The sequence below is a fragment of the Rattus norvegicus genome, chromosome X (assembly GCF_036323735.1).
Source record: "Rattus norvegicus strain BN/NHsdMcwi chromosome X, GRCr8, whole genome shotgun sequence".
Classification (NCBI taxonomy): Eukaryota; Metazoa; Chordata; class Mammalia; order Rodentia; family Muridae; genus Rattus; species Rattus norvegicus.
This window is the reverse complement of record NC_086039.1, coordinates 111,153,211-111,168,076: the sequence shown is the minus strand read 5'-3', so window position 1 is coordinate 111,168,076 and position 14,866 is coordinate 111,153,211. Positions and strand designations below refer to the sequence as shown.

The following is a 14,866-nucleotide window of genomic DNA, read 5'->3' as shown; positions in this document are numbered from 1 at the left end:
CAAGTGATGGCTGAATGAATGAGAAGCGCAACCAGGGCAGCAGAAGACAAGCTGAAAATTACACTCATCTGCGGCAATAGCACTCAGAGACCAGGAAGGGTTGTAAAAAACTTTCTACCATGTGATGACAGCATCACCTTTAGCGTGGCTGACACACCCGGCAGAGACAGAGAGCTTTGAAGCTATATAGTACCAAGCTGCTTGCATTTACAGGATTTCCTTGTGCAGGACTGATGACTTCTTTGGCCCCTAGCCCTGAGATCTTAAGCTTCCTCCAGCATCACAAGGGTAGTGGAAAATACACCTGGATCTGTTGTGTTGCAACATTAAACACACCAAAGCCCTGTTGCCCAACTTCTAACTCCTGAACAGCTTGGCGAATGCAACAGAAATGGAGGCTGTTCACAGTTGTTCGTCAAACAGGAGCAGTAAAGTCTTCGAGCTGAGGTAAAGAATATCCTCTGTACATCTCCAACAAAAGAGCGGTCGGCTGTGAAGGGCACTGTCATTCCCAGATGTAAAGGCCCAGGTCACCAGCTGCAAGGGACAATCCTCACCTTGAGCTTGCAAAAACTAAGAGGCCCCGGCTAGTGTCTGCACTTTCATCTAGTGTTCTTGTGACAATTATTCTCGATAACTTAAGAAGCAGGGTTTTCCAGCCTAGGGAAGGGATGAAATTGTACATGGATAGTATTATTACCAATTGTATTATCATCAAGGATAGTCTGAGGCTTTTTAAAAAAATATTTTTACTGTTGGGCGGGTGGGATGGGATGCATGCTTGCCATGGTGCACTTTTGGAGGCCAGCGAAGAACTTTGTAGAATGGGTTCTTGCTTTCCACCTTGTCTGAGTTCCGGATATTGAACTCAGCTTGGGAAGCCTGTTCAGCAAGTGCCTTTACCCACTGAGACATGTCGAAGGGCTGTTTGTTTTGTAAGGTGCCTCTGATAGGAAGTCTGCGATAGTACCTGAAGTTTCCTAAAGACAAATCCCTGTCCCGAGACTTATGTCAGAAGACAAGAAGACTAACTCCAACTTTAACGACCATAGGCTGGTGTCACCAGGAGCAACTTCAGCTTTCAAGAACCCCATATCCCCATCAAAGTATTCATTTTAAGTAGACAAGAAATCACATACTACCACCAAAGAATAGGGCTACTCTTCTGTTATACAAGCCAAACCTCATTCTGCCCCTCAAGTGTGGACTTTCTGTATGTTAGACCTAATTTTTCTTTCTTTTTATTAACTTGAGTATTTCTTATATACATTTCAAGTGTTATTCCCTTTCCCGGTTTCCGGGCAAACATCCCCCTCCCCCCTCCCCTTCCTTATGGGTGTTCCCCTCCCAACCCTCCCCCCATTGCCGCCCTCCCCCCATAGTCTAGTTCACTGGGGGTTCAGTCTTAGCAGGACCCAGGGCTTCCCCTTCCACTGGTGCTCTTACTAGGATATTCATTGCTACCTATGGGGTCAGAGTTCAGGGTCAGTCCATGTATAGTCTTTAGGTAGTGGCTTAGTCCCTGGAAGCTCTGGTTGCTTGACATTGTTGTATTTTTGGGGTCTCGAGCCCCTTCAAGCTCTTCCAGTTCTTTCTCTGATTCCTTCAACGGGGGACCTATTCTCAGTTCAGTGGTTTGCTGCTGGCATTCGCCTCTGTATTTGCTGTATTCTGGCTGTGTCTCTCAGGAGCGATCTACATCCGGCTCCTGTCGGTCTGCACTTCTTTGCTTCATCCATCTTGTCTAATTGGGTGGCTGTATATGTATGGGCCACATGTGGGGCAGGCTCTGAATGGGTGTTCCTTCAGTCTCTGTTTTAATCTTTGCCTCTCCCTTCCCTGCCAAGGGTATTCTTTTTCCTCATTTAAAGAAGGAGTGAAGCATTCACATTTTGATCATCCGTCTTGAGTTTCGTTTGTTCTAGGGATCTAGGGTAATTCAAGCATTTGGGCTAATAGCCACTTATCAATGAGTGCATACCATGTATGTCTTTCTGTGATTGGGTTAGCTCACTCAGGATGATATTTTCCAGTTCCAACCATTTGTCTACGAATTTCATAAACTCGTTGTTTTTGATAGCTGAGTAATATTCCATTGTGTAGACGTACCACATTTTCTGTATCCATTCCTCTGTTGAAGGGCATCTGGGTTGTTTCCAGTTTCTGGCTATTATAAATAAGGCTGCGATGAACATAGTGGAGCACGTGTCTCTTTTATATGTTGAGGCATCTTTTGGGTATATGCCCAAGAGAGGTATAGCTGGATCCTCAGGCAGTTCAATGTCCAATTTTCTGAGGAACCTCCAGACTGATTTCCAGAATGGTTTTACCAGTCTGCAATCCCACCAACAATGGAGGAGTGTTCCTCTTTCTCCACATCCTCGCCAGCATCTGCTGTCACCTGAGTTTTTGATCTTAGCCATTCTCACTGGTGTGAGGTGAAATCTCAGGGTTGTTTTGATTTGCATTTCCCTTATGACTAAAGATGTTGAACATTTCTTTAGGTGTTTCTCAGCCATTCGGCATTCCTCAGCTGTGAATTCTTTGTTTAGCTCCGAACCCCATTTTTTAATAGGGTTATTTGTTTCCCTGCGGTCTAACTTCTTGAGTTCTTTGTATATTTTGGATATAAGGCCTCTATCTGTTGTAGGATTGGTAAAGATCTTTTCCCAATCTGTTGGTTGCCGTTTTTAGACCTAATTTTTCTAACATTAATGATGTTAGATGGTCCTACAAATGATGGTCCTACACTTGTTTTGGGTAGTATAATAAAATATCTACCTCGAATTCCCTATATTAGCCATTTTACTTCTATAAGTCAGCATTAAGAGTAAAGACAGTGTACCACTGTTACTACCAGCAACGCTGCATCTGGTCCTCCTGTTTATATACCTTACTGGAACATAGCCATATTTATTTCTTTGCACTTTTCTAGGCCCCTTTCTCACCATCAAAAGAAAGTTGTTCAAGGTCAGAAATTTTATTGTTCTATGTCATGAGGCTCTAAGGCCTCAAATGGTAATATTTAGACCTTTATTCTATTTTTTAAGTCACCCCAAACCAAAATATACCCTATGTTTCTCCTTTAAAATAATATATGGCTAACAACCACTAGCACAGCCTCTCCCAACATTTCACTCAAATATCTATACAAAGAAAGATCTAATTCCCCAAGACAGTAAAAATTGATGGCCAAACAGACCGACACCAGAATCTACAAGAAATCTGCATCAGCAGTATGGGTGGTACTAAAGTGAGGGGGAAAAAATCTGTGGCCAAGTTATGCAGCAGCCGGACTTGAAGAAGAAAGGAAGATCCTACTAAATCCTTCTTCTATGATCAGCCTCAAGCCTGGCACCCCGAAAGTTCACTTAGTGATCAGCAAATCGGAGAGCTGCTCTTCCACAGCATGTCTACTGCTTGCAGGTAATAATCAGTGATGCCCGGAAGCAGGCTCCATCTGTTCAGAGGCTCCAATCAATTCCTCCAGATCAAACCCACAGAATACGATGTGATTAGTGCAAGCAAACTGAATACTGAGAAGGCGTCACAAGCAAACTTCTGGGAGTTGCACCTGTGGGAGACTATGATTCTTTGCACTCTTTATTTGCCCAGAGCATCTGAGAGATTGGGGTAGATAATCTGAATAGTTACTAGACTGGGAAAACCTGCCAAAAGCTGTGCGCATCAACCTGCCAGCAAAGAATGGAGCTGAGAAGTGGTCCTAACCAATCCCATAGAGAATATAAAAATATTTAAAGGCAGTATACACAATCTGTCTTTGACAAATAACAGATCCTCCTTTGAATATGCATGGACATACAAAAAAGCCAGCGCAGTTCCTATAAAAATGTCTGGCAGCACATGGGGAAATGCATATCATTCTGAAGACCTGGAGAAGCATAAACATCCGAATTTAGTGTACGAACCAGAAAGGATTTTTAAAAACTGTGTGCATCATGGATAGTAGGCAAGAAAACCTGGACTCTAGGAAGCAGGTATTTTAAACCGGCACCAGAATAAGGCACACTGAGAAGGCAAAACGACAAGCTGCTGCAAAAAGAGAACTCTGCAAAACGTAGGGAGGAATGACAAAGAGTTAAGTTTCATAGCAGGGGCGACAGAGTCAAATCAATGAAATTCATAGGAAGGAAGCCAGATCTGGGTTTCTTACAAGCACGCAGATGAAAAGAAGAGATTACATCAGCAGGCCTGCAAAGGTTGTCATTAGGAGTTTCTATCACCATAATATACCAAATGAGGAGGTCGCAGGGAAAAAGCACATCTTCTACCCAGAAAGCATTGGCTAAACTCAACAGCTACCTATGTGCTGTGGATGCAGTGCAATTCAGCAGGAGCAGACTTGCTTTGCTTGTCTAAAGCCCTGGGTTCTAGCCCTAGCAGTATAATAGATGATGCATAGATAGATAGATAGATAGATAGATAGATAGATAGATAGATAGATAGATAGATAGATAGACTCCTTGGTGTTTAAGTGAACTTAAGAACAAAATAATTTCTTCATCATACTATAACATCTAACTTAAGCCAATAATAGCCAACACTAAGAGTCGATTAATGTCAAATATAAAAATGTTCTGAATAAATGAAACACCAGAAATAGTTGCATTAAAATCATAAGCAAGATAAGGAGCCTTGCCAGAATTAGTATTGTTTAAAATGATGATGCCAGAAACCATAGCAAATACAACTGAGCTTGAGCCAAAAGAAAAAAACATTTTTGCTCTTTAAAAGGAGATATGTTTACCATTTAGAAATTGATTATTTCCAAAATGATCCAAGGACTAAGATCTGAAGAATTATTATATAAATAAGAATTAAGTGTAATGGCCCAATGGAAAACAAACATAGAAAACGAGAAATATTTCCTGGGGATGAGTAGTAACAGAAGATATAATAAAAGATCATAAACTAAAAACTGTTAAAAGTTTTTAAAAAATGACCTTGTTGAGTAATAGGTAGGAAACACACACACACACACACACACACACACACACACACACACTCTGCAGAATATAAAAGAAATTTTCGAAAAATTAAGAAATGACTCATGTTTTATCCTAGCCAAAGAGATTCAACATTGCACGATATCGGCGCAATTGTAGAGCTGAAGTAAATGCAGCGAAAATCCTGGCAGATTTGGTGGAGAACCTGAGAAAAGCAACTGAGAGTTGTGAAGATAAACAACTGTAGGCAGCAGAGCAGACTGAGAAGGCAAAGAGAAGTCTGCTCTACCTACCTGCTGTTACAAACTAAACACCCTAAAGCTGGGGCCTCAGCCTGTCCCCTTGCCCAGCCAATGAAGGCTGTGCTACTCCGTGCTACTCTTTCCATCAAGAAGCTTCTTGTGGGCCTAGAGAGCTAGCTCAGCAGTGAAAAGTACTGGCTACTCTTGCAGAGACACCGGGATCAATTCCCAGCACCCAGATGGTGCTTCACAATTGTCTGTCACTACAGTTGAAGGGAATCTGACACCTTCTTCTGGCTTCCATGGACACCGAGTATGCATGTCGTACACAGACATACACAAAGGCAAAATTTCTATGCAAAATAAACTAATAATAAGCAAGGGGTTTAAAAGATTATGAAGCTGGTTTAAAACCCAAGAGATGAAAAGAACAGAAAAACAAGCCGCTGAGCTAATTCCTAACACAGAGGAGAACATACTTATTAGAGAGTTGTTTGTGGGAAAGGACCTTAAGAGAAACCTTTGCTGAGTGTAGTGGAATATCCCTCTAATCCTAGCACTGGAAAGATACAGTCAGGAAGACCGAGAAAAAACCAGCATCTGCTAACACGGGATTCTCTGTTGTAACAAATGAACAATAAAGACAGTGAATAAAGTCGAGCAAAATGTAGGCTATGGCCCTACTTCACCCTCTTCCTAGGATGAATTTTAAGTGGCCACATTTAATACTTTTAAAAAGTATAACACTGGATTGTACAGGTAACCTCACAATGAGGAAAATCTCTTTTCAGGCATAAAAGTACAGGGAGAAAGCTGGTTGTGGCAAAGTATTTGGGAGGATGAAACAGGAGAATCAAGAATTCCATGCCGTACTGGGATACACAGTCAATTTCAAGCCAGTCTGGGCTATGGGGTGAGATCCTGTGTCAAATACTTACATAATACATACATACATACATACATACATACATACATACATACGAAATATTCATGGTCTGAAGGAAGGAGTAATCAATGTGACCAAAAGAAAAGCAAAACTGTAGTATAGCAACCACTTCATTAAGAAGTTCAAAGAATCAAGAATCAAGAGCTACATAGTGTGGTCTCCCCCCACGCCCAAGTAAACTGTAAACATGTAAGCAAGGCATGATGGTAAACACCTGTAATCCCAGCACTGAGGGGCCCAAAGCAGAATGATCTCTAGTTCAAGCCCAGCCTAGGATACATAGTGATTTCCAGACTAATCTGAGATACATATCAAGACCTGTCTTAAACTTCAAAACTAAACTGGAACAACTGCTCAGTGATTAAGAGAGCTTGCAGCTCTTGTAGTGGACTGTAGGTCAGGTCCCAGCATAGATGTCAGGAAGCACACAACTGCCTGTAACACCACCTCCAGGAGATGTGACACCTGCTGACCTATACATATGCACATGCACACACACACATACACACACACACACACACACACACACACACACACACACACACACACACACACACACATTAAATAAGTTGAAGAGGAAACTTCCAGTTCTTTGGAAAGTTAGTTCTGGTTTGCTGGGGTACACAGGTGAAAGGCTGTCTTACTAAAGCAGACATGTAAAAGATTGTCTTCCTGAAGCAGACACAGGTGAAAGGATGTTTGGCTACAGCAGACAGGTGATGGGACACTTAATGAAGGAGTAAAAACATGACTCGACAGACAGTGGGAGACGACCACTGAGCATTGGTTTGGTTTGCTCCATCTCACTATTCTTCGCTAATGACAAGCATGTATTAGTTCGCCTTACATAGCATTGATGAGCTCAACTTGTCATCATGTTGCCATTGAGAGAAACTCACCCAAGAACTGCTTCTAAGGTTCCTGCGGCAGCTTGCTGCTTCTGAGGCCTCACCTCAGGCTGCTTAGTGAGCCTGGCAGTTTCTTGAAGATTGAACTACAGTTGCCTGGTGTCTGCTTGCTGAAAGGACTGGGCTGTTGCTACAGGTTCATGCCTGGTGTCTGCCTCCTTAGAGGACTGGTCTGCAGCTGCTGACTCCTATTTGGTGTTTGCTATGAGACTGAACTGCTGCCCAAGAAGATCAAGCTCACCCCCAAAAACTATTGCTGAACAGGTCCACTCCCCCCAGATCCTATAACTTTTCTCTTCAACTACCTCTGCTGGGTGATGGGCTAGAGGAGAGGTTGAACCCTTATTAAAAGTAGGTTGCAAAAAAAATTGTATGCCTACAATAGGTCCTTTTTTAAATTAACAACAAAAGAGTAAATAAAAGGCAAAAGAAGTATTTACTGCAAAGATAAAAGACTTCTAGATTTCAGATACATATAATTTAGTCAAGTAAAATGAGAAATATCCTCCTATAAAGCTAGTAACATGAGTTGGTAGTCCATTATACAAAAGGATAATGAACAGAGAATAAATGTAACATGCGTATATCTGAAATCTGCTGTCATAAAGAAGGAAAACAAAACAAAGAAAGGGTCAAGAAAAAAGCTGCAGTGAAGGCTTAGCAAAGCCGAGGGGCTCCCTGGCTACCGCAACATGGTGCTCTGTCCTCTCCTTTTCCTTCTCAAAGGGAAGTCTTATTCATTAGGACTGTGGGTTTGGAAAGATGGTCTGCACCTTTAATCCCCGTGCTCTGTTCGGAGGCAGCGGCAGGTGGATCTCTGTAATTTGGAGGGCAGTCAGAGGAGATACATAGCTGGACCAAATCACAAAAGGAAAAAAGGGGCAACTGGTTCACATAATATGACAAGATGAGTCCCCTAATGGTGACTGAGACAGATATGTACTTGGAAGTTGGTAGCAGAACAGCAGTGAAGTAGTCTCCAGGGTATACAGTCAGATACAAGTTATCCTCCAGGAGCCTTTACACATACCAACCTCAGGGTGTTCTCGAGTCCCTAATATAAAATGGTGTGGTACTTGCGTACAACCTACAAATAAACACGATGCTCATGGCCTCTCTAGGTTAGTTGTAACAACACTTCATACAATGTGAGCACTGTAAACATGTGTATAGTACTATATACATTTATATAATTTCTTCTGTGGGCTATCAATGTTTAAGGAATAATGACCAAAAATAAGTCTCCTGTTAGAACAGATACAATTTAAAACAAAACAAACCTTCCGGTCTGTAGTTGGTTGAATGTGGGGACATGGAACCTCCACACACAGGGCAGAATGTATTGCTTTTAGTCAAACCTGTATGAAAAAAGGCTATTAGCCCAAATGCTTGAATTACCCTAGATCCCTAGAACAAACGAAACTCAAGACGGATGATCAAAATGTGAATGCTTCACTCCTTCTTTAAATGAGGAAAAAGAATACCCTTGGCAGGGAAGGGAGAGGCAAAGATTAAAACAGAGACTGAAGGAACACCCATTCAGAGCCTGCCCCACTGCCCATACATATACAGCCACCCAATTAGACAAGATGGATGAAGCAAAGAAGTGCAGACCGACAGGAGCCGGATGTAGATCGCTCCTGAGAGACACAGCCAGAATACAGCAAATACAGAGGCGAATGCCAGCAGCAAACCACTGAACTGAGAATAGGTCCCCTATTGAAGGAATCAGAGAAAGAACTGGAAGAACTTGAAGGGGCTCGAGACCCCAAAAGTACAACAATGCCAAGCAACCAGAGCTTCCAGGGACTAAGCCACTACCTAAAGACTATACATGGACTGACCCTGGACTCTGACCCCATAGGTAGCAATGAATATCCTAGTAAGAGCACCAGTGGAAGGGGAAGCCCTGGGTCCTGCTAAGACTGAACCCCCAGTGAACTAGTCTATGGGGGGAGGGCGGCAATGGGGGGAGGGTTGGGAGGGGAACACCCATAAGGAAGGGGAGGGGGGAGGGGGATGTTTGCCCGGAAACCGGGAAAGGGAATAACACTCGAAATGTATATAAGAAATACTCAAGTTAATAAAAAAAAAAAAAGGTACTCTATAGGGTGGCCATAAAAAGTACTGGAGACTGCTCTTCAGGAAAAAGCCATACTAAATCAGCAAAGGGAAGTGTCTCAGATTCGAAAGGATGAAGAACAGCCTTGCACATACAAATATAATGAAACAAACAGTGCTGGGTCTACTGGAGTAACATCCATATAAAGAAGCACGCCTAGAAACATGGAGATGGGAGCTTTCAGAAGCAGGAAGCTACCAGGCTGGAATTCCGGAAGTTGGTGAGAACAGAGTTCATAAGACCACTATGCCCAAGGTCACTCTGCGGTGAGCCAAGTAGAACCCTGCCAATTCTAGCTCTCCATCTCAGACACAGGTTTGCGCCGAGGCAGCCTTTCTAGCAGCAGGCTACAACAGCACTTAGCAAGTCACGTGTCAGCAGAGGTGCACGTAAATGAAATGGTCAGGGCCCAGCTGGAACCCTGGCAAGCTTTCGTTCTCCCCTGTGAAACAGAGCATGAAAGGCCTGTGGAGAATCCTGCTCCTTCTCCACCACCAAAAGAACTGTCAGCCCCAGCCCAGCGTGGAGCTATGCAGCTTGCTGTACACATAATAACCGTTTTCAAGCAGTGACTGGGCATGTCTCTGCAAGGAACATGCCAAACTCTGTTTAGATGGGAAGATAGCAAACTTAGGCAGGACTGGTCTAGCAAAGCACCCGTGGAAAAAATAAGAACTAGGTAGACAGTGCTCTTCAGTGAGCCTACAGCAGAGCCTATCCGGGTACACTGAGGTGTTTGAACTGTGCACTAACATAGTCATGGTCTTAACCCTTGAAAGGAAGGTAGAAGGATGAATACATTAAAGATTTTATTCTACATAGCAATGAAAACTTGATAATGTGCTTGCTGAGCAAATTTAAATACAGTCGAGCCAATGGAAAACATACAAGATTAAGTTCAAACAAGAAAGCACGACTCCATTCTTCAAATGATCATGAGTAGTACATACTCACTGAAACGGATGGCCACAAATATGAAGATAAAGAAGAGGCAGACAGTTCCCTAACCAACACAAATGACCACAATTAAAGCAAAAAGATTTGAATAGATTGGTTCTCATAAAAGACATTGAAAATGTAATTATGGGTCGACCATAATGAAAAAGGAAACCAAGCCCAGACAAGCTGTACAAGTGTTTCATCAACCCTTCCAAGGACCCAATTTCTAAGGGTAACTAAAGTATTACAGACCAAAGAAAAAGAAGAAGGCTTTTCTATACTATATGTTACCCATCTTATATTTAATCTTCAAATCTAATAAAAAAATACCACATTAGTCTTCAATCTCACTTATGAATACTTAAGACACATTCTAAATAAAATGCACACCAAAAATCTTCAGCTCTGAATCAAAATAATAACGTACAGTAATCAGTAGGCTTACTTTAGTAATATAAAGGTATTTCAAAACCAGAAATTCTATCAAGAAAATTCATTGTATTGGAAAGATCAATGAGAGCTAGGGGACTAGCTCAATAGCACTGAACTTGACTAATGTGCTTCAGGAAGAAAAAGAAAACCCTTTGAGGAAAAACAAAATTTCAAACACCAGATGCCAAAAATATATAGCGACCAAACTCATAAGTAAATGTGAAAATAAAAAAATGAAAAATCAAAACCAAATAAACATGGTTCAACCACAAATATAAAAGGAACAAAGAAAATATTTTGATTTAAAAAATTTTAGTCAGAATAGGCCATCAACTCAAGATAGCTTCTTGAGCTGAGTCCCTACAAAATGCAACAAAAAAGTTAAGTATTGAAAAGACAGCAGAAAAATGAAATTTACTAGAAATAAGAGAATCTGTGTAATAGCTGAACATAAGCTAAATATTTGTAAAAAGAAAATCAATAAACATTTTTCTTGACAGCAAACAGCACTTAGCAATGAGATGAGGAAGATATTCAAGTCTCAACAGGAAAAAGCTATTAATTTTTGAGAAATATATATACAGAAGCATAGAATAGATAAGAAGAAAAGAATAGATCTAATTAACACAAAATCAGATGTGAACATGCAAAGAAATACAATTTCTCGGCTAAAAAGATCTACATAATTAAAAAGTTCAACCCAATGTAATGTGATTGTAATTAGAATCTTAGTAGAACTTGAATGGAATATTGAGTAAAAGGAAGCTTTAAATTGTATAAGTAGGAAAAAGTGACAAGAATATAATAAATGAATTTTAAACTCATGTAATCAAGTGAATATAATTGTGGCACAGAAACCAATGAAAGAGAACAGAGAATCAATAACTCGAGACTAGTACATAAAACATTGACTAGCTGACAGTAATGGATACTCAATTTACAGGAAAAAGCAGGGAGTATGTAATATGCTGTTCTAGTACAACTGGTTATCCATCTTTGGTAATGCAACTTTAGATAGAATTGGAAATTCAGAAGTTATTTAAGAATAATATTTGTATATGCAAGACATTCACATATACATACACATAAATTGAAAGCAACAATGTACAAGGTTAGTACACAGTCATGATTATCTCAGAAACTAAATTGCCCATTCATATGGAAATGCCAAGGTAAGTTGTATACTTATGAAATATTTTGCAGCCCTTCTGAAATAGGATATGCCTGTAGACTTTGACAGATTTCCATGAGCTATTGTTGAATGACAAGGCAGGTTGTGTTAAAGAACTAAAGCAAACAATTAACAAAAACGTCTACAAGTCCCATGAGCTTGCCCATGCACATGGAGAAAGATACGCATTGGTTTCATATATGGAGAACTGGTGTAAACTAGGAGCCGAGTTAAAAAAAGAAAAGGCAAAGGACCACTATGAAAAAAATCTAGTAATCATATTTACATATTTACGAATGAGTATAAAATAAGTAAATTAAGTTGAGAAAATGAATAGTAAAAATATGAGTAAAGAATACGATTTCTGCTTACCAAAAAAAGAAGAAGAAGAAGGAGAAGAAGGAGGAGGAGGAGGAGGAGGAGGAGGAGGAGGAGGAGGAGGAGGAGGAGGAGGAGGAGGAGGAGGAGGAGGATGGAGGAGGAGGAGGAGGAGGAGGAAGAGGAAGAAAAGAAAGGCAATAACCAAAATTATCTCTTGAGGGTAGGAGGGAAGTGGTATTTGTTTTCTGATGAGAATTGTTGCTTTCATCCTAATGAAATAAAATCAATGCATGTTGCTTTAAAAATATCACACTGAATAATTGAGCTCATTTTGAAAAGGCAAGGGAGGGGAAGTGAGGTTAAATTGCCCTTTTCTGTGGGAGCTGTCCACTAATATATAAAAAGTCACCCAGAAGAAAGGTACTCACCTAAGGCAAGAGACTAAGTGGCTATTCTGCTGTGGAGCTGTTTGCAGCAGCAAATGGGGGTACTTTTCCCTACCTCACACGCTAATGACTTAAGTAAATCAGAAAGCCATTTACTCTACTCTCAACTATCCAAGCATCTGCTAGGCATATTACTTCCTGTTCCCTCCCTCTGGCCATTTCACTATTCACAAATAGCTCCAGCTTGGGGGCGGGGGAAGAGAGGAAATTAATTCAGCCCATTTACCTTCGAATTAGCAACTCTAATAAAAGGTCTGATGAGGGAGATGATCACAACTCATGGCTAAAATGAGGGTTCTGGGACTCTTACTAATTTAATTTAAGTAATCCTGCTTTCAGAGAAACATGGTTTGCTTGAGTATACTTTAATGGATTTAATGCTTGCAGATAATTTAAAGAAACTCGGCAAGTCTCTCCTTGGACAGTTAATGGAGAGAAAGTAGGGTCCCACCTGTGGGCTGTGGGCTTAGGAGGGAGACCAGAATGTGGATGCTTCATTCCTTCTTAGAAGGGAGAACAAAATACTCACAGGAGGAAATACGGGGACAGAGAGTGGAGCAGGGACTGAAGGAAAGGCCATTCAGAGACTGCCCCACCTGGGGATCCAGCCCATATGCAGCCACTAAACCCAGTCACTATTGCTGATACCAAGAAGTGCTTGCGGACAGGAACCAGATGTCTCCTGAGAGGCTCTGCCAGAGCCTTACTGAAACAGATGAGGATGCTTGCTGCTAACCATTGGACTGGACAAGGGTACCCCAATGGAGGAGTTAAAGAAAAGACTGAGGGAGCTAAAGGGTTTGCAACCCATAGGAAGAACAACAAAATCAACCAAGCAGACCCCACAGGAGTTCCTAGGGACTAAACCACCAACCATTGAGTACACATGGAGGGACCCATGGCTCCAGCCACATATGTAGCATAGATGGCATTGTCCAGCATTAATGGGAGGAAAAGTCCTTGGTCCTGTGAAGGCTCGTTTCCCCAGTGTAGGAGAATGCCAGGGCATTGAGTTTGGAGTGGGTGGGTGGGAGTGGGAGCATCCTCATAGAAGCAGGGGGATGGAGGAAGGGGTGTGGGACAGGAGGAAAGAGGATAACATTTGAAATGTAAATACATAAAATATCCAGGAAAAGTAAAGTTAAAAAAAAGACACTTGGGACATATAGGGCTACGGATGTGGCTCAGTAGTAGAACACTGTGCAGCAGGTATAAGGCCCTGCGTTCAATTCCCAGAATCCCTGTCACTTCATTTCGCACTGGAAGGAAAAATGGCCACAAAGACACAGGACCAAAGTCCTGCAATAGCACATCCTCCATGAAGAGATAGATGGGGAGGGTTATGGAATAAAGCTGTGTGGCCTCCAGCACCTCTCAAAGTAACTTAAGCAGGACAACAAGCTGCCAGGTCACCCTGCTGTGGCTGTGTAATCACAAAGATTGGTTCAGTAGAATTTCCCAGAGTTCACCAACAGCTATAACCCACATACAACATGGACAGTTCAGTGGCTCCTAACAGATGCTTATTCCTCATGAAAGGCCAGGAGACCGAGCAGTACAGGCCACAGGCTTGACACCACCTCATCCTTTGTCATTGAATAGAAGGAACTGCCTGAAAAGGAAGGGTCAGGAAGTAAAACACAATTTTCTCTTACTTGAAGATGACGGTAGCTCCCGGGCATGGAGGACAGGCCAGGAGGAAGATCTGCAATTAAAGAATTAAGAATGGTTAGAAAGCAAAACACTCAGCACTGTGACTTGGTGCTTCTTTAATAATATTTAAAAAACAAAACTCTAAAACAAAAAACTGCAAAAAACCAGAAAGGTAAAGTTTATGTTTTGTGTGGTTAAAAAATCTGTATAGATACAAAGCAGATAGTTGACCAAAGTACATTTGTATTTGTGTGTGTGTGTGTGTGTGTGTGTGTGTGTGTGTGTGTGTGTGTGTGTGTAAGAGAGGGAAAGTCGAATTTTCAGTACTTCAACTTCAATATATATAGAGAGTCGAATTTTCAGTACTTCAACTTCAATATGCCATAAGTAGCCAGACTTTCAAGCTTTAACCCAGGGCAGGTAAAAATAGATTCTGTACATGGAGCGTGCACATGGATTCCATCTGGTTTGCCTCGCGTGGGGGTAGGTGGGCTTATCAATACCCAGAGCTGCCAAATTTAGCACATAAAAATACAGGACACAAAGTTAAATCGGAATTCCAGAGAAACAATGAATAATATTTTCGTGTAAGTAGGCTGGAAGTGTTGCATGAAGCATATTTCTATTAAAACATTGCTTGATTTTTTTTATCTAAAAATTGGATGTAACTGGGCATTCTGAATTTTCCTACAACCCTCACGAACTGCTACCCCAGACTC

At 41.4% G+C, this 14,866-nt stretch overlaps 1 protein-coding gene across 8 annotated transcripts in view; it reads right to left on the bottom strand.

The window, feature by feature from the left end:
• Tmem164 (transmembrane protein 164) overlaps positions 1-14,866 on the bottom strand; it is a 160,590-nt gene that overhangs the window by 77,343 nt on the left and 68,381 nt on the right. For 6 of the 8 annotated variants that reach the window (XM_008773428.4, XM_039099940.2, XM_008773426.3 and 3 more), the window contains one exon: positions 14,150-14,199. The exons of the other annotated variants lie outside the window; for them this stretch is intronic. Coding sequence is in view for 3 of the 6 variants with exons in the window: in XM_008773426.3 (XP_008771648.1) it covers positions 14,150-14,199 (50 nt within the window). In the remaining 3 variants the exon portion in view is untranslated. The remainder of the gene's footprint in view (positions 1-14,149; positions 14,200-14,866) is intronic. 8 annotated transcript variants of the gene reach the window in all.